The sequence below is a fragment of the Chamaea fasciata genome, unplaced genomic scaffold (genome assembly GCF_029207755.1).
Source record: "Chamaea fasciata isolate MVZ Bird 193981 ecotype frontalis unplaced genomic scaffold, bChaFas1.0.hap1 SCAF_14, whole genome shotgun sequence".
In the NCBI taxonomy this organism is placed as follows: Eukaryota; Metazoa; Chordata; class Aves; order Passeriformes; family Sylviidae; genus Chamaea; species Chamaea fasciata.
In genome coordinates this window covers 1,235,336-1,260,345 of record NW_027094099.1, presented here as the reverse complement: position 1 = coordinate 1,260,345, position 25,010 = coordinate 1,235,336, and the positions used below count along the sequence as shown (strand labels likewise).

General features: G+C 46.2%; 1 protein-coding gene and 1 long non-coding RNA gene across 6 annotated transcripts in view; one reads left to right on the top strand and one right to left on the bottom strand.

The window, feature by feature from the left end:
- The window catches only part of PEAK1 (pseudopodium enriched atypical kinase 1), a 110,607-nt gene that overhangs the window by 53,775 nt on the left and 31,822 nt on the right, over positions 1-25,010 (top strand). For 3 of the 5 annotated variants that reach the window (XM_066196280.1, XM_066196275.1, XM_066196279.1), the window contains 2 exons: positions 11,242-11,332; positions 21,018-24,281. In XM_066196280.1, coding sequence (XP_066052377.1) covers positions 21,124-24,281 — 3,158 coding nt within the window. In that variant the 5' untranslated portion in view covers positions 11,242-11,332; positions 21,018-21,123. Of the gene's footprint in view, positions 1-11,241; positions 11,333-11,778; positions 11,834-21,017; positions 24,282-25,010 lie in introns of all 5 variants that reach the window. The other 2 variants (XM_066196276.1, XM_066196278.1) reach the window with 2 other exon arrangements.
- LOC136296834 (uncharacterized) overlaps positions 1-25,010 on the bottom strand; it is a 53,783-nt gene that overhangs the window by 16,257 nt on the left and 12,516 nt on the right. Inside the window, exon 2 of the long non-coding RNA XR_010723013.1 lies at positions 8,689-8,759. This is a non-coding gene — a long non-coding RNA (uncharacterized lncRNA). The remainder of the gene's footprint in view (positions 1-8,688; positions 8,760-25,010) is intronic.

The following is a 25,010-nucleotide window of genomic DNA, read 5'->3' as shown; positions in this document are numbered from 1 at the left end:
AGACAGAAAGTGTTATTTCAGTTGACTGCAAGACAAGGTGGATCTTTAGAAAGCACAGTGGGTTCTATAAAAGCTGAAATCTGCTCTGTAAATTTTGGCCTTAATGAGAGACCACCAGCCTGTGCAGGAAGGAAGTTGGATGGCAAATCAGGAGTGTGTGTGACAGAGCGGTCGATGAGGAGCTGTGGGATACAGCCCTGCAAGTGCCACAGATCACAGCCTGGCTGTGCAACGCAGGCTCTGGCTTTGCCCTTGTGCCGCCGCTGGCTCCCAGGGGTGGCCTGGCCTGGGGAAACACTCCTCAGCTCCATGCAGCTCTCAGGGCATCATGACCTGTGCAGCCTCTTGTTACCAGCCTCTCTTTCAGCTCATGAGCAACGCTGGCAAGTGTTCAAATGATTCCTCTGTTTGGGGAAGAAACAGCCTTTTTTTTGTAGTTGGCGTGTAAAAGTGCACGTTGTATTTCAGTGGGGTCCGGTGTGGAAGGGCTGTGCCAGTACCTGGTGGGGGTGGAAAAGGGCAGTCAGTGTGAGCCCAGGAGCTTCAGAACAGGATCTGTTCGGGCCACGATGCCGCACAAACCCTGCTGCTCTTCACCTGCTGGAACCTCCCCTGGCCCTTCCTGGCAGAGGGAGACCAGAGGCCCAGCAGCCTCCCTGCAGCTGTGGCCGGGCAGCCTTGCTCCTCTGCCTCAGTGTTGGCGGTCGCTGCTGATCTTCAGCTCCCTCACCGGACAGAAATCGACCCTTCCTCTGCACCCACAGGTGCATTTGCTGCCCTTTGAAAGCTGGGGCTCTTCAGAGGTGTCAGGAGAAGCGGTGAGGGTACACCAAGGTGAGCGTGGCCATCTAATTTAGCTTACAAATGTCTCATAAGCATAAAGCCTAAAGGAAGTTAACAAAACCAGTAGTTAATAGGGAAAGGTGTACAAGGTAAATTCCTTCTTTATTTAATGCCAATTAACTACTGTCATAAGCAGGAATAGTTGCGTGTGTGTTTGTGTTCAGGTTGGCTCTATTCACACAGGCATCCCCAGCAATGGCTGTGCAGGTACCTGAACTGCTTTTAGCAAATGCTTTTGCCACGTGCTCACGGAACTGCAAGTACTGAGCTGTGTCCGAGGCATCATCCCAGCATCCTGCAGTGCCCTGGCACTGGGTGAACACAGACAGTCTGTGGGTCTGGGCACTTCAGTGGGGCAAGGCTAAAGTGTGCAGTATGCACCCAAGAAAATAATTTGATTTTATGTGCTGAAACAAACTTCGTAAATTTTCTTTTGTGCACTTGATTATTAATAAAGAAAGAACGTTTCGCTACTTTTACTTACTGACCTGCTCCTGTGAAAGTTTATATTCTCTGAGTACAGAATTTAGAATCACGGATTCTGTTTATTGACTGGAACAAAGTCTCTCAATCCTCAGTATCTCGCTGATTTCCTTGAAACTTGCCTATGACAGCTCTGCAAACCCAGCTGGACAGATAAGAAGCTGATACCCAACGTGTGTACAGACGTGCTTCAGCTCTGGCCCACGGCAGAGTCCCTCAGCCACGGTTTGATGCTGGTTATTCAGCTCAGTGACACAAGCTATTGTGTCATTTTGTTATTGCAAATTATGAAGTTATTCTGCTGTGAGGGCAGTTGGTGAACTGTTCTCCCCATTTCAGAATCAGAGAATTGTTGAAGCTCGAAAGGACCCTTGCGGTCACTGTGTCCAGCCACTGCCCCGGCACTGCCAGCTCCACCCGTGTCCCCAGGTGCCACATCCACACGGCTTTTCAATCCCCCTGGGAATGGTGACTGTGCCACTGCCCTGGGCAGCCTCTGCCAGGGCTGGACAATGCTTGCAGGGAAGAAATTTTCCCTAATATCCAACCTAAACCTCCCCTGCACTCCGTGTGTTTCTTGTCAGGAAGGGCCCAAATGTGATCCCAGGATCTGAGGTGTGGCCTCAGCAGTGCCCAGCACAGACAGATGATCACTGCCCTGGTCCTGCTGCCACCCCACTGCTGGCACAGCCCAGGTGCCATCACCTGGGCACACCTGGGCTGGTGTTCAGCTGCTGCCCAGGTCCTTTCCTGCTGGGGAGCTTTCCAGTCCCTCTGCCCCGGCCTGGAGCACTGCAGGGAGCTGTGAGCCAAGGACAGCACCCAGCTCTTCGCCCTGTTGAACCTCATACAGTTGGCGTTGGCACATGGATGTGGCCCGTCCTGGTCCCTCTGCAGAGCCCTCCTGCCCTGCAGATCAACACTGCCACCCCTCTCAGTGCTGTCTGTGACCGGGCGGAGCGTGCCCCCCATGCCCTCAGGCCGGCCCTTCTTCCTTCACGTAGTAGCCAGAGGAGAGGGAGGCACAGGGGAAGTGCCTAAAGGCCTTTCCTCCCGACAGAAGATCCCTTCCCTCAGTTTGGATTCCCAACAGGGGACTTTGCTGCAGGGCCCCGTTAGCACCAACGGAGCTGGGTGGCTCTGGGGTTAACCAAAGGAGCCATGGGCCCGTGACAGGTGCCATGTAGCACCCCACACCCCCAGCAGGTGTTTCCAAATAGAGAAAGGGTTTGAGTTTCTCTGGAGACGTGTTAGGGAGTTTACCTAGATTCTTCTGTGCCCTTCTGACAAGGATCGGCTCAGGGCCAAGAGAGAAGCATCTATTGGATCTTGTCACTGTTCCTCAAACCCTGTGTCCCTCTCTATTGGCTGCAAGCCAGATTATCCCTCCTAAAACATTCAGTATTTAAGAAGGAGCACAAAAGGAGGAAAAGGCTTTTCGAGGTGTGTCAGCAAGGTGCGTGAGGTTTCTGAGGCGCCTGTGTGCGGTTTATTATTTGTTTTCTGCAACGTTTTGTTGCTTTGTTATTTTTTTCCTTTATTAAACCTTCTGCTGTACGAAACGTCTTGGAAGAGCCTGATTGTTGTAGCCGTTTTTCTGCAAGGCTGGACCCTCAGAGTGTGGGGCAAACCCGCAGTTCCACTGTGTTTGCAGGACACGCAGCCACGGGCTCCATTTTACATGCCTGTATTTCAGTGGTTTCCGGAAAATCTAAAGATATGTTTTCCAGGAAATTAAGAGAATTCAGTTCTAATGACGAAGCGTTAAAGGTACGACTTGCACCAAAATCCAGGAGCTCTTCAGAAGCTCCTCCACTCTGTTTTGTGGTTCATGGGGTGATTCTTCCCAGAGCCTTCCCAACTGCCTCACCTCATACCGAAGTCTAAGCCTGTGGCTGTGTTGCAACTTCAGCATAAGGGATAATGGTTCCTAATTGTTGAGCAGCGCATTGAGTGCAGTAAGTGCTGACCTCTCTCTGCAGCACTGTGCCACAGAAGGAAGGGCTTTCGTGTTGGAACCCGATTGGAGTGGCTGTAACGCTTCATGCATCATTTTAATGGCACTCTCAAAAAGCCTGGTATCTTGGTATGTCATTATCTCAGACTCTGCAGTTGTTGTTTCTTATTTAAATGTCCTATCTCACTTGAGATTTAATGTAATTAGAGCCAGCCTGTGGAAAAATCTTTTTCTATTATGTCTTAGCTATTGTTCCAGTCAAGATGGTAAAGCAAATCAAACAGGATATAATGAAAATGATAAAACCATTTGCAAGAGGCGGTTTTCCTGAGGGAAGCAAAAGGCAGCACCACTTTTCATTTTGCTTTGTAATTCCAAACATGGCACGGGCCTGGAGTGACTCTATGGAGAGTTGTCCAGCACACCTGAGAGCAGAGACAGGTACAGCTGGCAGGAATCCGCCTTGGCTGATGCAACAGGGAACCAGAGGCACCACAGCAATAATCTTCCACCGTTATTGCTGCTGTCCCAGTCTGTTCAGCCAGCGCTGGGTCTGCTTGCCAGCCAAGCTGTGTGTGAAGGAGCTGGGCCTGCAGTAATAAACATCTCAGATTGTTATTTTCTCCTCGAGCTGCAGCGTCCTGGATGGGGAGGGACGTGCAGAGTGTCTGCAAAGGTCCCCACAGCCTCCGTGTAACACCTCTCCAGCAAGAACTGCTGTGTCCAGCTTGGAAGGACAGGGAAAAATGTCCAAGGCTGTCTTGGTCTGGCCTGGAGGCCACATCACAGAAGGAGCCCTCACTGCTGTCTCTGGGTGATTTCTGAGCAGTTCAGGTGTTATTGCTCCACATCCCTTTGCTTTTCCATTAGGTTGATCATTTGATGTCAAAGCTGTTTTGCAGTATCTTTTCTCTCCTGTGCACAAGCCGCTTGTGAACAGGCTTTTGTATTGTCAGCATGTGTTACAGGAATCTATGCTAATGCTTGTTGGGGAAGATGAATCAGGGAAACCTTATAAATATGATTGTTTAGCAAAAGATTCTGAAAATATGAAACCTATAATCGAAATAGAAATGGAAGCTTACTTTGAGTTGTAGGATACCGAGTCTTAGTTACTATCTAATCTGAAAACAATAGCCTGGCCAGCTGAAGGAGAATCCCTTTTGATTAAACAATACCTTTCTGCTGGCTAAGGGATCCAAAGGTCAATGGAGCAGAACAGAAAAGTCTAAAGAGTAGTTTTTAGAGTTTAAAATATAACATAGTATGGTAATGTAGTAGTTCTTACAGGCTATATGTAGATTCTATAGGATTTTGTGTCTTGTATTGGTTGGTCACTGTAAATTAGAATATTCATCACAAAAGGAGATATACTGCATTGTAACAAGGACCTCGCTCTCTATTCCTGGCTCTTCCTTCTACCGCTCTATTCCCTGCTCTCTTACTTCTACGTCTTTTAGCTCTTACTTCTACCTCTCTTAACTCTTACCTCTTCCCCCTGCTCTCTGACCCCTGCCCCCTGGCTCCCTTCTCTCTTAACTCATTCCCCCTTGCTCTTCCTCTCGCTCTCGCTGCGACTTCCCTTCAGCCGAGGCCGGTGGCTGAAGGCCAGGCCCTTTTTACCCACGACCCATGCAATAAAGCCACGTATTCTAGAACATCTCAGGTCAGCAGAATTCCTTCTCCCTGCCGTCCGCGCATGATCCTACAAATGCTCAGCAGGATTGATAAACTTGAGGTCTGAGGGGCTTGATCAAGGGCTGCGTGCCGTGGGCAGAGCGCGCCAGCCGTGCTGGCACGGGATGCTGACAGGGCTCTCAGCAGCGCTATTTTAGTTATTGTTCAGTTAAAATATTAGTCATATTGGTTATTATTAATTAGTTATATATTAGTTATGCCGGCAGCTGTGAGGGCATGGATCCAGTGTCCAGTGGCACAGAGCCTCCACAGCCCTGTTTGGCTGCTGCTCTGCGTTTGGGTTTACCTGGTTTACCTTGGAGCGCTCAGTGCAGCCAGCTGAATCTGGCTTCACACGAATGTCAGAAGCAGCAGATCAGGCTTGTTTTTCAAAAGCCAGTGATGTAAAAATTCAAAGGATCAAAATGCAAGTAATTCAAATGATGAGAGAAATCATTAGGTTAATACCTGCAAATTATTGTGTAACTTCAGATGTAATGAAAAAAAAAATCTACCTGAAAAAAATTCTCTTTCTGGGTTTCTGGGTTTGGTGCTGACTAATTTATAGATCACCTGTGCACAAGTTTGCCTCTGACGTTACCTTGATCTCTTTGGAATTGAAGAAACAGTAGTTTCTTCCTCTCCCCTTCTCCCTGTTCCTTTCTTGTAAAGAAATGATTAAATACTCCGAGTACAAATGCTGCACATGAATATTTATAAGAACTTTTATAACATTTAGCGAGGCAATGCTTCATGGCTGTCTCTTTCTGAATGCACATAAGAAAGTGCCATAATTTCTTCGAAGCTGCGCCGAGTCCTTATTTGCTACTGGGTTGGCAGGAGCTGGAGGCTCCTCGGGGCTGCAGTCACTGATGATGACAAAACGCAGAGATCATTGGGGTGTTTCCTACTTCTCTGTTGAAGCACTTGGCTTGTGTTTAATATCTCATAAGAACACACTTTCCATGCATCATTTCCATTTAAGTTGCAGAAATCTTGTTACTGGCGTTGGATAAATACCTGATGCCTGTGTTGATACTTTGGTCTCAGAAGAAACAGAAGAGTTAAACGTCTTCTGCTTGGAATACTGACACTGTGGGACAATTGAGTGGCCCTGGAGCACACTCTGCACTGCACTTGGAGGGTCCTCTTGTTAATGCAGAAGTGTTTTAGCCTCCACTTCTCTGCATATTGTCTCTCTGGAGCAGGGCATCCTGTGCATACCTAATTGCCTGTGTAATGCCTCAAAGTGTTGTCACACACCCACTTCTAAAAAGCAAATGGAAACTAGTAGCTCTTAATAGCAGATTTATCCCCTTGACATCCTGAAAGAATTTAGATCAGATTAAGCACAAGAGGAGAATGAAGAAAGGCTTTAGAAATAAGCAAAAGGGAGAGGGGGGTTAGAGTTCTGATTTGTTAAAGCTGAAGATAATTTTAGAACTGGGTTTGGATGTTCCTTGCTCCTAATCCTATTATACCCTCTCCCCTTCTCCCTTATAAAATTATTGCCATAAATTGCATGTTCTCATGTCCACGAGGTTGCTATATGAGTGGAAGACTTGCAGTGTTTTTTAAAAGCTGGAGTGCATTACGTGGATTGGAAGTTCCCTGTCGGAACTTGGCACAGCACGTGTGGGTCTGTGTGATGCGGTGGTGCTGGGGCTGCTGTGGGGGAGCTGGGGTTGTTTAGGCTGGAGAAAAGGAGACTCAGAGGTGACCTTTTCACTCTCTGCAACTCCCTGAAAGGTGGCTGCGCTCAGGTGGGGTTGCTCTCTCTCTCCAGGCAGCACTGACAGAACAAGAGGACACAGCCTCGAGCTGCACCAAGGGAAATGCGGGTTGGATATGAGGAAAAAGTTTTTTACAGCCAAGGTGATGAAGAACTGGACTGATCTGCCCGGGGAAGTGGTGGAGTCACCATCCCTGGATGTGTTTTTAAAAGGACTGTACGTGGCACTCAGTGAGTGCCATGGTTTAGTTGAGCTGTCAGGGCTGGGTTGGACTCGACCTTGGAGGTCTCTGCCAGCCTGGTGATTCTGTGATGCTGTGAAATGCCCCCCGTGCTGGGGCTGGACCAGCAGACCCTCTCGAGGGCACAGTGGGAATCACCCCCAGAGGCAGGGCTGTGGGCAGGGCCCCGTGATCTCCCCTGGATCTGCTCCGGCAGGGGACCTGTCTGGCTGTGTGACACACATCCTCCCCACCAGGTTCTGACACGCTGCTTTCTGTGGCGTGGGCTTTAAACCATCCTGAGTTTAGCACCTTTCACTGCATCAGCTGGCTAAGTTAATTCTTCCTGGAATTCATTAATAGTCTAGTATTTCTCTTTTGTAATCATATGTTCTCAGTTTTAAGTCCCCTTTTATCTGGTCACACTTACTTAAGCTTGCTGCCTGTTATGTGCGCGTCTTTTGTAGATCTCAATGTGAAGATCTCAGACTAGCCCAATGGATCTAATACTTTTGTGTCTGTGTGTTTATGAATTTGTCTAATTTATACTTCTCTGCTACAGCAGTATGCAGACTATAGAGGTGTATTTTTAAAGGAAGCACCATTTATGTGACTTCAACCCCTGAACCACTACTGTACTTAATTTCTTAATTTTCAGATAGTGATTTTGATCTCCTTCCCAGACGTTTTAGGCACAGTAATTATTAGAATTATTTTCATAATTGGCAAAGGACAATTGAAGGAGACTATCAACGGTTTAGTTTACATTTCAGTTAAAGCTGTACACTTGTGGCATTACACATATCACTAGATATTACCATAATGATATTGAAAGACAGTAATTATCTCAGTCGTGCTTTACTTGTGAACTTTTGAACCTGATGCATGACCTCGGAGCGTGTCAGAATCAGAACTTGGTTACCTCTGTAAGAAAATTATGTACTCACCTGAGGACTCTTGAAGTGTGTTTAGCAGCAGGCATAATGCAGGATCTTGGGAAAGTGCTCCCATGTTTGCATCCACAAGGAAACAGAGGTATCGTCAACATTGGTGTGGAGCAGCTCATCAAACCCACCCAAACGGATTAAAAAACCTCTAGTCCTTGGATAATAATATCTACAAGAGTTTTCAAATCACATTTTTCATAGGGAAGATTGAAATTGGACTTCAAAAAAAAAATTAGTATGACAGCTCTTTCTAACTTATCTCTTTGCACTGGATTTTTAGTACAGATGAAGCGTGCACAAGGGAATGCATAGGCATAGCAAGTGGTAAAATTCCAGGGACCTTTAGAAACTTTCATTTGTCTCTGGCTCCTGGCGTATTAAAGGTTCGTGGAGATTTGAGGCAGAATTTATTTTATTACCTCTACAGAGCCTCAAACTGAAATCTTCCATCATCGCCTATGAGACAAACGCCTTGACTCAAGTCGGGAGCTTGCTGCTAGAGCTCGGTGTCTTTCTGCAGACCAGTGACTGCAGACAGCCCAGAGCTGCCAGGGAGGCAGGGCTGAGGGAGCTGCCTGGTCCTCCTTCAGCTCAGCCATTAATGATGCTGCTGCCTTACTTCAGCAGGCAGCCGGCTCATTATCTCTGGGAAGTCTCCTCTGCCCTTTTCCTTTCCAGTTCTTTCTCCCAAGTTTAGCAAGTAATTAAAAGAGTACAGTGGCTGAGGAGTGAAAACGGAATTTTTCCAACTGCTGTTCCCTGTAAAATGTAATACATCGCCCCCACATCCCAGGGCAGTGATTGAAGATCTCGTCACATTTGTCTTACTTGAGATTTAAGCGAAATCATCTGCTGAGCATTTCAGTCTCTCCACGTGCATTACAATCCGTCCCGGCTCCCTGAAAAGAAAAATGGGGAAATAAGACACGGTTAATGTACCGCTCTTTATGTGGAGAGAACAGATTGAACACAGGACGTTAGAGATCGAGGCTCCAGTCTATCTCCTGACTACAAAGCTAATTAGCATTATGAGCCCATCCTTTTGTTGATGATTGTCTCAGCCTTGGAGGAGCTCTGGGCTGGAGCAGCAGGGCAGGGAGTTGGGGCTGCCTGGCTGTGGCACTGGCTGGGGCTGGAGCACGCGTGTCCTGGCAGGGGAGGGCAGATCTCTTACTGAACTTCATCATTTTTGGTTGGTTTTTGTACACACAACATTCTGGCATCCAAACAAGTCTTCTGCCTTTATTGAGTTTGACATACTGCAATTTCTCTCAAAATTAAGGCTTTGGGATCCCTGTTCACATACCAAGTTTCAACAAAAGGCTTTATAAATCAGCTGACTTTAAAAGCTGAGTGATTGTCAGATGAGAAATGATTTGTACTTGAAACATTCATAGAAGGTGAAGTTACTCGTGACTCATTTTCTGGTTATGCCAAAAAATATTCCTGCAAATCACTGAAATCCAAAAAAATTTAGCATTTAATCTTTATTCAGATTACTGAGACTGGTTTTTCTGTCGAATAACTGCTGGATACTATTGCAAACGAAAGGCTTGCTTTTTAAAACACCTTTAAAATGAAACACAAATTCGTCGTATTTGAAAAGCCATGTTTCCTGTCTTCCTTGTGCCCCGTATGTCATCTTTGCAGATGCTGGATTTTAGTGGGGTGTAAATAGATAACTTGGTTAACAAGTATATAGAAGGCAAAATAACTTTAAAATCTAGTATGCTTTAATTTCATTTTTCTATGTTGTTACCAGGAAACCAAAACGGTGAAAATGCAGTGGATGTTCTGTGGGTTAGGCCTGGCTGTAGGTGACAGGTCTGAAAGTGGTTGTAAGTAGGAGGCTGTTACTGAGCAGGATGCTCTGTATTAATCTTTGTCCTAAAATTAGTCGGGTTTTTATGAGCAGTCTGAAAGAAAATGTAAACAGGGAGAGTAGGATATTTGAAATTCGTGAGATATGCAGACATACAGCACTGGCTGTACGGGGGGGGGAAAAAAGATGAAGGAAATACATTTTATTTATTATGTACAGCCATAAACCGGGAATAAAAGATTTTAGGCCAGGCTTGCCTGATTGCACTGAGAGAAATGAAGCTGCTCAAAAGTTTGTGGAAGGCAGGAGCACATCGTCATCATGAGTTCTGGCCACCAGTGTGGACTGCAAAGGGCGGTGCCCCCACTCCAGGTGTGGAGGGATCCGTTTCAGGAGTGGCAGGGTTTGTTCTGCTGTGTTTGTCCCCGGTGGGAAGCTCCAGGAGCACTGCACTGCCTTTGGAGAGCAACAGCCCAAGGGTGCTGCTAGCAATTCACAAATGTCACTGGTGGTTAAAGGCTTGGGCAGCTTCGTTTCCAGAGGAGGCTAGAGAGCTCCGTTCATTCCTATTTTTATTTGAAAATAGCAAAGTAGAACCAGAAGTGTTCCTGAAGTATGGGGGCAAAAGCGATGAGTAAGGCAGCTTGATGGCTGTCACGGTTCCCATGGCAACCCCTTGGCCACCGCTTGGGATCCCATCCCTGTTTATGTAACCAGCACAGAACATATGCTACCACGACTAATTAAGCCAAGGTTGGGCCCAGAACCTTGAAATCTGCCATTCCTCCTTTCCCTCTGGCTAAACGGCAAGGTTAAGCACTACAGAGAGCCTGGAGCCTCCCGTGTGACCATCCTGGGGAGACCTGGCATGAACTTCCCCTCCATGTGCAAAGCATGGTGAAGCAGCAGCCAGGAAGCCTGAGCTGCATTCCTGAGCAATTCCTCCTGCGGTGGAACATGGAGACGTCTCCTGAGCAGTCCACAGGGGCTCAGCAGGGAGCAGTGGGCGCGGTGCTGCTGGTGCTGGGCAGCTTGATGCTGCTGCTGTGGCTGTTGTCTCCGATTGTTCTTGTTACAAACAGGTTCCTTCCAGACACCTCAGTGTTGCACATGGCAGGAATAAGCCTCCCTCCAGACCCTCCAAGAGAGCAGGCAATAGCAGCCTTTCCCCTTCCACTTGGAATGGCAGTGACAAAAGGTAACTGCCCTGGGCTTGGTGTGGTTCCTGCTGTGGGCTTGTAGCAGCCCTGTTTGCTAATAAAGTATTCTGTCATAAAAACCTCGTTTGAGAGCCAAGGAATTCAGATGAGTGTGGTTCCTTTACCTTCCGACCCCTGTGGACTGGTATTGAGTCATCTCAGCAGTACAAGAATAGAAAATTCGCATTGTGTTTTTTCTGGCGACAAAAAGCTTTGCGTTCTCAGGATTCTGTCAGGCACAAGTAGCAAAATTTATGTTTGGCAATCAGCTCCTTTAGGAAAACATCTCTATCGGTAAAGAAGAACTAAAGAAAGAGAACTGAATGTTGGTGGTGATTTTCTTTCTCTTTCCTTTGCTAGAGCTCGTTTGCTGTGCTTCAGCTTTGTTGTTCCCTGCTGTGTCCTGATCCAGGAGTGAGCGCTGGCTGGGCTGCTGGCTCGGCATTCCCAGGTATGATCAGCAGCCTGTTCATTAATCCTGGGTGTGGGCAGGGGCGGCAGGAGCAGCTGCAGGGCCGTGCCAGGCTGCTCTTCAGCCCTGGGGCTCTGTGATAAGTAAAAGCCACCTCTGGATTTCGGGGGGCAGGATGCAGCTGGCTGCTCCTGCTGCCCCAGAGCAGATGGGCAGTGAGGTCAGGGTTTTCCTGCCTGGATCAGCCTGCTCGGGAGCAGCAAGTGGTTCCTGCTTCCCCTTTGCTCCTCTTACAGCATTGGCTAAAAATTGTAGTGGTTTACCCACTTGATAAGTTTAAACATCTGTCTGTGAAAATGCAGGGTACTTCTTCTCTCATGGAGTAAATTGAGCAAATTCCCCAGCTGCAAAAAAACAGTCACTGACTGTAAAGATAAAAACTAACCCAGGATTTCTGTTGCATTTCCTTTCTGATTCTGTCCTAGATTATATTTAATGAAGCCCTCACTGCATTGTTTTCCACGTGTGGATTAATTTAAGGTATGGAATCAGATTTTGGGAACTAAAATAAATTACTGGTGTTTTGTTGGTTTTTTTTTTTTTTCCTGCCCTACCTCTTGTCTCTTTTGGCAGCCTAAAACTCTGATTACTGACTGTGAGATGCCCTGGTGTTAGTCCATGGGTGTTAGTCCTTTTCTGTGCCCATGAAGGGAAAGGGCTGCACACAGAGCCCCCACGATGCCCCTGGAACACACTGGGGTGTCGTGGCCTGGCAGGAGCAACACTTAATCATCAGAATAAGGAAAAAATCAATTCTTACTGTGTATGCTAAAAGCATCCAGTGCCAGCACCTCCTAATTCCTTTTCTGAATTTCATCTATGCTGGTGCTTTTTATCCCTAATGACATTCTTATCAGTGGTGGCCTGCTATTTTATGGGGATGGATTTTAGGCAAAGCATAAGTAGAATAAGCAAAGAAATTATCTGTTGTAAACTTCAACACTGGTAAACATTAATATCTTTAACCTTTCGACTTGGAGCTCGTCACTCATTGCATTGCTCTGGCTTACGACTGCAGATTAAAATTTCTTACATTCATCTTGCCTGGCGAAGTAGCTTATTGGGATGAATAAATGACACCCTAATTAGAAGAGGAGCCTGAGTGAGAGTAAGCTGCTGGAACCAGCTTTGATGGTCAAAAAATTACCTGTAGCTAGTTTCTCAAGATTATCAAAGAGGCCCTCAAATTAGAATGTCTGTCTTTGATCATAGATGTGAGGAATGAGGCAAAATGAGTGCACCAAGCAGATGGCAGTGGGAGGAGATGGTTGCTGTGGAATGGGAAACTGGAGGAGTTTTTACAAAGATTCAGGCCCTTTCCAGGCATTGCTCTAGCCCATAGTGAATGAGACAGCAGTATAGGGCTTATTTTTATTTACATTTTCCACCATAAACTAGTAATGCATGCGTCTTGAAAAGTGAAATTGATTTGGTTATTTTTAGAGAAAAATCCCTCTTCTATCGTTCCTCTGTAACCTTACCCTGATTTTTCTATCCTGTGGTGTGCCAAGCTCCAAGCAGTACTAATCTTCAGTAATCTCTTTCCACCTGGCTTCCTTACCTTGCTGATTGCCAGTGCCTGAGCTGGGCATTGCTGTGGGTTTGTCCAGGTCCCTGCAGGACCTGTTGGTGCGACTCAGTCCCTTGGCCCAGCCTGAGGCTGCCCAATGTCAAACATCGAGTCACCAAAGGTAGAAATGAAGACAAGGGATGGTCCAGGACTGACTTGCAAGTCTGGGACAAGAGAGGCAAGGCGTGGGAGGAGGAGAGAAAGGCCTGAGCTTAGCAGTGGGAGATGATGGGATATCAGTGCTCTTGCACCACGGGGTTATTTTGTGTATCAAACTAAAACCACTGGAAGTCAAGAGCAGGATGTGGTGAGAGAAGGAGCAGTCAGGCCCAGCCTCACCCTGCCCAGACTTCTCCGCTGGACAGCACAGGAACAATCTGGTAATGAGCTCATCCTCTTCCCCACTGAAATGGGTAGTGCTGGTTTTAAGCGCTGAAATTGGGAGCTTTGGGAGCACCTCATACAACTGTCAGTGGCTCATCCCATGTATAAATGTCTGGTTGTTCCTCTGAATCCATTGACCCCTTGATCTCAGTGCCAGCTTGTCTCAGGAAGCGTTGTAAGTGAAATAATTTTCTTTTTGGAGATGTAAATATGCTGCACTGGGTTTATTGCTTTTCTTCTTTTGAGACAGACACTAAATGGGAGCACCCAGTCTGTCTTCCTTATGTGACGGATCATTTAATATACTATTATATTATTTTATTTGTCTCAGTTCTGAACTAAACCATCCTAATCTTTTTGTTTCACTGAAGGGCTGAAAAGCTTTCCATATTAAAATATTTTTGTGGCTGTTTTATGCAGCATTTCTTCCTGAGATGTCATAAATAGAACCGAGCACAATACTGAGTAAATCATGTCATTGATTTTCTCACACAGAAAGCATGTAATCTGCTGGCTGCCTGGCGTTTGCTGTGACACCATTTGCATGCCCTGCCATTAGGAACTGGAGAGAACTTCTTAAAAGCCTAAAATAAAATTGTGCCGTTTCTCTTTTGCCCATTGGCTCATTGTTTGGTTGGAAGAGCAGGTTTCCTCTCCCAGAAGTCACGATAAAGAGCACACCCCTTCACCCTGTGCTGTACTGATGCCTGGTTCTCATAAGGGGCTGTAATTTGGCATAGTTCAGCCACCTGGTTCCTGAATTTCTCCACAATTCTTGGCTCTACACAGTCCAGCCCTGCTGTGCTGTTGCTTGTAATTTATCGGTTATTTTTAAGACCTCATTTTTTTTCTAACGGCTCATAGGGGTTTATTTTTAAACTTAATCCTGCCAAGTCTTTATTTAATGACTCCTAATGCTCCCAGGGGGGACTGAGACCACTGGAGGGTGTCCACTGTGCTGTAGCCTCAGTCTTGTAGCTGATTTTACCCTGGCTGTGAGCCAGCCCCTCCCTGCCCTCCCTCAGTTACCTGCCCTGACACCTCCCTGTGTCTGGTTGCTTTTCACTCGGTCCTTCCCCATCCTGTCCAACGCTGTTTTGGATTTTGCTCTCCACAAGTGATTTGCTAAACTGAAGTGGGGTTTTTAGTGGGGGGCTTGGGGGGTTAGCACTTGTGGGTTTTGCTGCATCAGGGGTTCAGCACTCAGATCTTTGGAGCCAAGATCTGCAGGAGTGCAAGGGAGAGAGGTTTAAGCAAGCAGAAGTTGCAGAATTTCTGGACTCCACAGTCCAGTGATGATCCACCCTGTTTCCCTTCTCAGCCTGTGCTCAGCAGAAAGATAACCACAGCTGTTCCCGGGTTTCTCACTGCAAAAGGGCTGTAATGGCTCTCAGGTGTTGCTCTTTTGTTTGTTGTGAGCACATTCTGGAGAGGTTTGGTAAAGTTCATTCTTCTCCACAGAGTGTTTTACATGTGCCTAAACAAAAGGAAAAAAGATCAAAGGGCAGAATTTCGAGGGAGCCCAGGAAGGGTAAATCAAAGAGAATTAGATTGGTCAAGATACAGCCATACAGGTGCACCTTTAATATGCTGCGAAGGGCTCAATTCTCACAGTTCTCCTTAAATACAGTTGGGAGAAACTGAAATGCGCTGGAATTGAGGATCACTTTTTGAAATTATAATTACTGTGCTTTTTTCCTCTCAGCTGATCTGTTCATCCATAATTTGCTGCTAGATCCCAGAATGTTGTACAGCCATTTTCAGAAAGCAAACTGTTGGATTATGCTTTTTATTTTTTACTTAGAGATGGGGTAACTGAGAGGTGTTTTAAAAACTTCTGGGTTTAGTCTTTTGTGAAGGGTGAGACAATACAGGTCTTATAATTTATGTGATCACAATTAGAAGTTACTAGTTAACTATTTTTTAATTACAACGTATTAAAGCGTTTTTTGGCCTATCAGCTTTTTTTACATACAGATGCATACCACGTGAGCCTTCTGTTGGGCTTTAAAAAATATCTACAAATCTATTTCCTACAGCTAAGAATTTATAGTTTGGCTGACCTCACTGTTTTAAAAGTAGAAAATAAAAATCAATTTTCCGTGTAAATAAAAAAGTATTCCTAAAGAATATACTGTGCAGCCTTGTCTGAGTGATCATCATTATAAGATTATAATCATCATTATAAATGGACCAAATAAATATAAAATTTTATTCGTGCTAAAAGATGATTTCTTTTTCCAAAAGGAAAAGAAATCTCCAGTTAAGAGTGTCAAGAATTCTTATTATTGGGACTCAAGAATTCCTGTTCAAACACCTGCCTTGGGTGCGCTGTGGGGCCTCAGCAGCAACGGGCAGAGCTTGGCCTTATTTCAGCTCTGTGTGTTCCCAGTGATGATGCAGAGTCTGTTCAGATTACCTGGCCAGATCCTGAGGATATTCCTTGCCTTTTCCTTGCTCTGGCATTATCTCTTTGGGTTAGGTAAATTGCAAAGAAATGCCCGTTTTCTTCGGAAGCATCACAGATTGTCTAGCCCTGGGCAGGTTTTTGCTCCAGTTCGTTGGTTAGTTCTGTTATGTTCTATCCTTGCAAGTTTTAGGGAGAAAAAAATGCCCATGTTTAGGTTTTCCTTCACTTACTTAGCATTATGAAATATTTATGTCATTTGAACTCTTTTTAAAGGAGAGGAAATACAGTGTGAGACACTAAAACAGGGAAAAAAACCCTCTTTTGTCTGCAGCAAGATAAAACTTCTTTTTTAACAAAAGTGGTAATACCCAGCATTTATGGAAATGTCCATCTGTGCTCTCTGCCAGAGCCAGAGCTCTGGCTTGGTACTGCAGTGAGCTGATATTTAGCAAATATCCTTCACTTTGGGAATAAAGTTGTGCCAGCCCATAGTGCTTCTTGCCATTCTTCAGTTCCATGGGTTTTCCTGGCCTACCCTGAGTGAAGTGAGTGCTCGACGCTCTCTGGGAGCATTTCCACAGCCCACTGCCACCCAAGCAGGACCTGCAGGAGTTTCGGTTTTTCCAACAGTCTCTTAAAATGTTTATGATTACATTAAAATTTAAAAGAAACAGGAATCAAATCCTGGCAAAGAAAAACCATCACTTTTTTCCCCTGCTACGTGAGACTTGCACTGTCGTTTATGATGATCAGTGACTGTCCAGATGCCTGTAAGTGGTTCAGACAAACCACAAAGCTGTGGTGGTTTTGTGGCCTTTGGGCACTCCCATATAGGAAGCCCAGGTTGAATTCCCACTGCTGATTTTTTTCAGTCTGAGGCCAGGCCTGGCAGTGGTGAGAGGTTTGTGGTTGTGCAGCAGCCCTGACTGGACTGGTGCCGAAGAAGGCCGATCGATGCAGTTTGTTCTGCAGCACAGGAATTGCGGCCCCATTGTCAGGGACAGCAGCACTAAAGGTGAATGGATTTTCCCTGGAGGAGGACGAAGCAAAGGAAACCCGTGCCAGGATGTGGTGATCCCAGAGGAGACCAGAGGGTGCTGGTTACCAGCTCAGGCAAAAGCCCAGCCTTTCAGTGGGGGGAGATTTTTGCAGCACACAGCATGGCAAACACATGTCTAATAGGTGCATTCATTTTCATCTGCTCGTTCATTGAGCAGGCCTGATTAATTAGTGCGTGTCACCATCTGGTACTTACCGAGACTATTCATTTTTAAAATGTTGAAATTGTAGGGAATGTTGCACACCAATTAAGTTCCTTTTAATTGGATTATTTTAGTATAAAGTATTACTGGAGAAGGCCTTCATTGTGATTCAGCCAGCATGCGTCCAAAGGAGACCTGCCAGCCTGAAATTACCTAGAAGAAAGGCAAAATGCCTGAAATGTATGTTTTATTACTATCTTCTTGCACTCAGCGAAGATGATGTCAACAAATAAAAGAGCCACAGAGACATTTCTGCATTGCTGTGCAAGCTTCCTGACATGAGGGTGTCTCAGCTGATCCCTGCTTCGTCTTTGCCCTGCAACTCCAAATCTGTCATCTTCTTCCTCTGACCTGAACACTGAAATACGCTTTTGCCTTCCCGACTGCTTGATACCAACTCAGCAGGGCCAGGCCGAGCCCTCCTGTGCACAGCTGTGTACCTGCTGGAATGAGGAGCATCGGTCTCATATACACAAAGAATGATTTGGCCTTTAATGCTGATAAATTATCTGTGCTGACTCAACCGTTTAGTGAATGAACTCTCACGATCTGCTGTTGGGAGCAGAAGTTGTCTGTCTGTACTTGCTCCTGACACTGACTCATTGGGTGAATTTTAGTTCCTTAACGTCACTGCACTGCAGTGGTTCCCCCTATAAATTGTGAATAGTTCTGTTTATCAACTTACATAAAAGGCTTTGAGATACAGGGGTGAAATGCAGACTGTTGATGTTACGTACTTGCTATTAATACTTTCCAAGTCTGGTGCTGTTTTGTAAGTAACATCTTGTTGTTTCCTTGATTTTGTGTAGATTGAGCGTCTTCAAATAAGTTTTGTCATCTGAACTACTCGTTTCAGAGGAGCCAGGAGCTCTGCAGGGTGCACATTCCTGTTCCTTGGCAGGGACCTGGAGTGCCAGTGGAAGCAGGGAAGTTAGAGAAGAAGACACCTGGTCACTTGCGGCTGGGGAGATCTGACGTGTGACTGCCTGGATCTCTCATTGCCTTGCTTTGTTTTGGAGATAGTGTAGGAATCCAGCAATGAACAACGTCGGGGTGATTTTTTTTTCCTGTATTTGTGTGCATTTTCAGGCCCTTCGATGGCCTCTGCTGCCCCCTGCCAAGCTGCAGCTGCTGGTGACAGCCATGGGAGCAGCAGCCTACTGAAAGATTTCATTTCTCTTATCACTCCTGATCACTTTCACCGTAATTACCGCACGTAATAGGGAACCTGTAGTCGAAAATGTAATTCTTTTTAAAGGAGAGGAAAGCAGGAGAAAGGTTGCTTTTAGTTGTTCAGCAAGGAAGAAACTGACAATTTTTTTTTGGAATGCAAACGCTTGCTTCAACATATAAAGGTCACTGTGGATTTAATTTGAAATAGCGTAGGAGTGCTTCTGATTTCAAAGTACAAAAGTAGCACAGTGTTGGGATTGTTTTGGTTGTTTTCTTAAGATCCATTTCCTCTAGTTGGAAGGTGGCTGTTTCCTCTGTGGTGCAGCTGCAGGCAGTGTCAGGGCCTGCGACAGGAACTGCTTGTCCTGCTGTGCCCGAGCCAGTTGCAAACCCAGCTGGGGTTCACAGACCCGGCGAGTCAGTGGCTCTTCTGTTCCAGAGTGTCACAAGTCATCCTGGGGGTCAAGGCTGTGTTCAGACCGGTTCTGTTGGCTGTTGGAGACCAAAAGAGCTGAAATATCCACACATGGCTTACATATATTCTGTGTCCGGGTTCCACATCTGCATTTCCCCAATCGCCAGGTGTGTGGTTAAGGTAAAGTGCTGCAGGCAGCACTGCTGGCACATGGGCGGGTGTTCTGGGATAAAGCACAGAGCTGTAGTTGTTACTCCCTCTGAAGACCTGTGGTTCTGCTGAGTTACCTGCAGTTCCCATTCTCAGGTTGAGTGTAACCCTTCTCTGGCGTAGAGGAAGTGTCAGCATCAGAGCAAAGGAGAGTGACCAGAGTGTTGTGACACAGGCAGTGGTAGCACATCAGGATGTAGCCACAGGCAGGTGGGCACTGCAGAGCTTCCTCAGTGCTCCCCTGTTCCCAGCAGGAAGTGCTTGGCCTGGGACACCATAAAACTGCCTGCCTTGTGATGGGATTCTAGAGCAAGTGCAGCTCATGCAGTTTCAGAGAAATAAGATCACACGGGTAAATCTTAAAACCCACACACAGGCACTAACTCTTTTGTTTAAACCGATTGTTCAAAGCTTTTATGTGATGGAGAAGTACATTTTCCAAGAAAGCATTTAGTTTAGATGCCCATTAGTGTAGCTTTACTCCTTTTGTTTGTTGAACACATGAAAAGAAGGAGCTAACCAGAGTATAAAATTCTTGTACATACTCTCTCTCTCTGGTTTTAGGAGAACTGTTTCTTAATGCAATTTTTCTGCTCGCAATATATGGCTTTGCTAAGTGTTGAAGCAACAAATCTTGGGAGAGATCAAGATAGAAAGGCATTTTACTCTGTATATGTGAAATCAAATCTAAAACCTTGGGCAGATCTCAGTCTGGCAGACTATCTATCTCTTAGGTCATACAGAGAAAGCTTTTGGCAGCGGCTTTTTGGCAAAAAGCTTTGTCTGGAAACATATTTAGTCAGCATATGAAATGTGATAGCCCTGGTAGCACGGCTGTGTCTGCAGGCACTAATAGAGTTAGGCTTCAGCCCCATCTGCTGTTGGATCAGGATTGCTCTGTTGGTTTGCCAGCACAGAACAGCCCTTGCCAAAACACAGAGCTGCACGTGAGGAGACTGACAAACCCCTCCTGGTGTCAGCTCTCCTAATGATCCTGTTGTTTGCCACGCTGATGAAAGCCAGTGGTGCCCATGGAGAATTCCAGCACAGCCTCCCTGCTGCTGAGCTCGCACCATGGGCTCTGTGGGGAGCTGCAGCTGTACGTGCAGGGGATCAGCAGTGCCCTCCCAGTGTACCTGCGTGAGCACTGAGGATATTTGCACCCCAAGGCCTGTAAGAATAGAACATTATTCATTTCCAGTGTCTCTGTTTACAGAAGCAGCAGTGGACATAGAGATCCTTTCACTTCAGTGAAATGTCTCCGATAATTTGAGTTATGCAACGGTGACAAAGAGAACAGACCCGCGGATTTGGCTCAGAAGGCTTAAAATCTTCAGGCATTAATTCATGAAACTCCCAAATCCTGGATACTCTGGTGACTGTAAAGCACAGCAGATTCGTGTTTGATTTTTACTTAAGGCTGATCGTTTCAGGAAATAAAAAGATTCACTTTGAAAGAGATTTTGAGTTCTTCTTCAGTTGTTATTTCTGGAGGGGTTAGGTAGAGAAGCTGCATGTGAAACAAATCAGGGACTAAAAACCCTTAGCTTTGTTTTGGGGATATCAGAATGGTTTACTGCCATTGTGGTAAGCAAAAGGAGAAAAAGCAGTGACTTTCTAGAAAGATTTCCACTCTATTTTTATCTGACTTTTCCAGGACATCAGAACAGCCTATCTGTTCAGCCAAAATACCTCTCCAGTTATCATTTGACTCTGATGAAAAAAGCACTGAAATGGCAGAGTTTGGGATTGCTTCAACATATTTTCTCACTTAAGCTGAGCTTGTTCACATTCAAAGCTAAAACAAATTATCTCAATTGCATTTAGGAGAGTAAACATACTCTTGCTTTTCTATCTCATGTCTGAGTAGTTATGGTGAAAGCATAATGTGTGGTAATCTTCGGGTTTATATCCTCTTCCTGCATTTGTTTTATTGGACAAAATTAAAGGTCAATGGTCCTGAACTAGTCAAGAGAATTGCTCTCCGTGCTCAGTCATTGCCATTTTTCCCTCTCTCTGCTTTAAGTAACACGGGGCTTAGCTGCCAAAGTTTTAATTCTTTATGTATGAGAAGAGTGATAGTTGCAATTTGGTTTTGCATTTCAGTTTTATAGTTTTGTAAATGAAGACGTCAGCAAAAGGCTACTTGCTCCTTCCACATTGCCCCTAGCATGGAAAAATACCATGATCGAGCAGATTTTTCCCCATTCTCATCCTCTTTCTGTTTCATGCCCTTCCAGCATGATCACTGCCCAAGGAAGCGTCCGTACTCCGTGAACAGAGTGGAAGCACATGGATGAGCCTCCTACCATGCACTGAGCAGCACGGCAGCCGGGCTCTGGGAAAATGTCTGCTTGCAACACGTTCACTGAGCACGTCTGGAAACCCGGTGAATGTAAGAACTGCTTCAAGCCCAAGAGCTTGCACCAGTTACCCCCAGTGTCAGAAAAGAAGCCCCTCTCGCACGGGAACCTGAAACCCAATGCAAACCAAAGCAGCAGCCAGCGCGGGAGGAGCGCCGGCAGCTTCCGCCCGCCCGTGGCCAAGAAGCCGACGATCGCTGTGAAGCCCACCATGATGGTGGCAGACGGGCAGGGGCTGTGCGGGGAGCTCACCCCGCTGGAGCAGTGTGAGAACAAACCCCTGCCCGCGGGGTGGAACCGCAACAAGGCGGTCTTGAACAAAAAACCACTGAACAATAATAATGAGGAGGAGATCGAAGGTTACAGCCATGTTCCCAGGCCTTATGGCAACAGCGAGGGCGTGGGTAAGATACCAAATAATAATAATAATGGACTGACAGAAGTTTTGAAGGAGATTGCGGGTTTGGATACCACACCTCAGCTCACTGGAAATGAAACGAACTCCAGAGAGACCTTCTTGGGAAGGATAAATAATTGTTACAAAAGATCCTTAGAAAGGAAGATCCCTCCGAGCTGCATGGTGGGTGGAATGAAGGATTCACAGAGTAAGCACGTTATTCTGAGTGGAAGCACTGAAGTCATAAGTAATGAAGGTGGACGTTTCTGTTATCCAGAGTTCTCTAGTGGAGATGAGAGTGAGGATGACACGTTCTTTGGCAGCATGCAGGAAGAGCACGAGAGCTGGGATGAAAGTGATGAAGAGTTGTTAGCAATGGAAATCCGCATGAGGGGCCAACCTCGCTTTGCTAATTTCAGAGCTAACACCCTGTCTCCTGTTCCGTTCTGTGTTGACAAAAAGTGGAATACTGTGCCCCTTCGGAACAAGTCTCTCCAGCGGATCTGTGCAGTGGATTATGACGACAGTTACGATGAAATTTTAAATGGTTACGGGGAAGAGACTGTGATTCTTTATGGGCAAGAGAGCATGCAGAGCATGGTATCTTCTGATTCTACATCTCCTGACTCTTCTTTGACAGAAGAGTCTCGTTCTGGGACAACCAGCAGTTCTTCCCAGAAGCTCTGTAATGGAGGGTTATCTCCTAGCACTCCTCAGGACCTCAAAGTGATTGAACGAGAGTATGAAAGTCTTTGTGACAACCAGCAAGTGAAGGACGTGCCAAAAGCACCCAGAAATGCTCTGAAAAGTCTGGAAACTCACAAGGCAGTCCTTGCGCTTCGCCTGGAGGAGAAGGATGGCAAAATCGCTGTGCAGACTGATACGCAGGAGAGTAAAAGTTCTTCAGATGTTGCTGGTCAAGCCGTAACTATTAATTTGGTGCCTGTGGAGGAGCAGGCTAAACCTTACAGGGTGGTGAACATGGAACAACCAGTGTGCAAGCCATACACCGTAGTGGATGTATCAGCTGCCATGAGCAGTGAATGTAAAGAGAATCAGACTGAAACCTCAGAAACCAAAAAGGCATCATCTAACCCAAGCTCACCAGTAACCCCAGGCACACCTACTGCATCCTCTGCAGCATCACCTGTACATGTACGCGCTACTCAGAAGAAGTCCAGCGCAATCAGATACCAAGAAGTGTGGACTTCTAGCACTAGTCCAAGACAGAAGATACCTAAGGTGGAACTGATCGGAAACAGCTCAGGACCTTCCATTCCTCCCAGGAAGACAAGCCACAAGTCAGCTCCTACTTCACCTACAGCTACAAACATTTCTTCGAAAACTATCCCGGTTAAGTCTCCTAATTTGTCTGAGATAAAATTCAACAGTTACAACAATGCTGGCATGCCACCTTTTCCTATCATCATTCACGATGAGCCCACTTACGCCAAGAGTTCCAAAAATGCTATTAAAGTTCCTATTGTCATCAATCCAAATGCGTATGATAACCTGGCAATCTATAAAAGTTTTCTAGGGACCAGTGGGGAGCTGTCCATCAAAGATAAAACTACGAGTGTGATAAGCCATACCTATGAAGAAATAGAAACTGAAAGCAAGGCGACCGAAGCCATAGGCAGCAAGCCCACTGAGTCGCCCCAGGCAAAGGGGGTGGCCAGTAGCCCTGAGTGCAGGCTGGGCTCTGTGGCTCAAAAGGTCCAAGAGTTCAACAGCTGCCTCAGTAAAAGCCAGATATCCCCACAGAGAAGTCACAGTGCTGACCACAGCTCCCCATCCAGAGTTCAAAAGGCAATGCAAGAGCCTGCAGCAAAACCAGACGTAACCCCGGATGGTTCTGTTGGCAGCAGCGGTGGCAGAGAGAACGCAAGCACAGTTCTCTCGCAGATTGTGGCTTCTATCCAGCCTCCACAGTCTCCTCCAGAAACGCCGCAGTCTGCTCCCAAGTCCTGTAGCGTAGAAGAACTGTATTCCTTACCCCCTGAGGGAGATGCTACTAAAAGCACCCTGGTACGACCCAAATCTCTGTTTACATCACAGCCTGAAGTGGAGTCCTCCAAGACGGAGAACACTGCCATTAAAATGCAGAAAGATCCACTTTCACAGCCAGCTGCCACTCCGTCTCCAAAGCCAGCACGAGCCACCCCGAGTGCCACGAGTCCCCAGGCAGAGCAGGCACCGCCATTCCCGCCTCCGCGCTCCACCTCCTCTCCCTACCATGCCAGTAACTTGCTGCAAAGGCATTTCAGCAACTGGGCCAAACCCAACAGCCCCACCAGGTCGACAGAGGCGGAGTCCATCCTGCACTCGGAGGGGCGGCGTCCCGATGCGAAACCCAAACGCTGGATATCGTTCAAGAGCTTCTTCCGCCGCAGGAAAGCTGACGATGAGGAAGAGAGAGAGAAGGACAGGGAGAAAGGGAAGTTGGTGGGTCTGGATGGAACTGTTATCCACATGCTCCCCCCTCCTCCAGTGCAACGGCACCACTGGTTCAGCGAGGCCAAGTCGGACTCCAGCGAGAAGCCGTCGATCGTTTTCATGTACAGGTGTGACCCGGCACAGGCAGAGCCGAGGGCTGAGCTCCCACACAAGGGTGGGGTGGAGTCTGCTATCGCAGAGGCACTGGCCAAAGACAAGGGAGAAACGCAGGAAAAGCCTCCAGAGAGCTCGGAACAGAACGCAGCCAGCCATTCCTCACCACCTCAGGCTTCCAAGAAAATCCCCAGGTACCGCTCAGCTGTTTTAGTCTCTTACTGGGTTGTGAACTGTTCTGCATATGCTGCTGAAAAGGGAGACACTAAGGATTTTTACTACATTAATGCAATTTTTTTCAAGGTATATTTATTTTAGGTAACTTAGAGCATATTTTAAAATCTTTCTGTTATGTTAGATACCAGAAAAGATGTGAAACGTTTACTAGAAGCAGTACCTGATACTTAGAGTTTGTCTTGCAGGCTCACTAATATAATATGTCACAATAGCCATGTTCCATTCAATCAGATCCATTCTCTTGAACTTCTGCTTTAAGAAAGTATTTCTGTATTATGAGAAACTTCAGAATTTCTCAGCAGAAACAGAAGGCAACTCTTGAGAAGTACAATAGAAATGCAAAGATCTGTGAGTCACAGAAGTTGCTGTGCTAACTTTACCTCACATGCCCAAGCATTCAACAGATGCTAATTAACCACACTGCAACATCATTGCAGCACTCCCAAAATAAACCTTGTAAAAAATAATAACAGAATAAGAGTAATAACAGAATTAGGGTACCTACAAAATAGTGTTATCTCTGTCTTGCAAGGCCTTTACTGTGCTTTGTCCCCTGACAGTATTGGATCCAGTAAGAGCTGGACACATGGGTTGCAGTCAGTCATGTGGGCAGAGTAAAATTCGCTGAGTGCTGGACCACACCTGTGGATGTGTTAGAATTTGTCTTCCAATGTAATTACACAAAC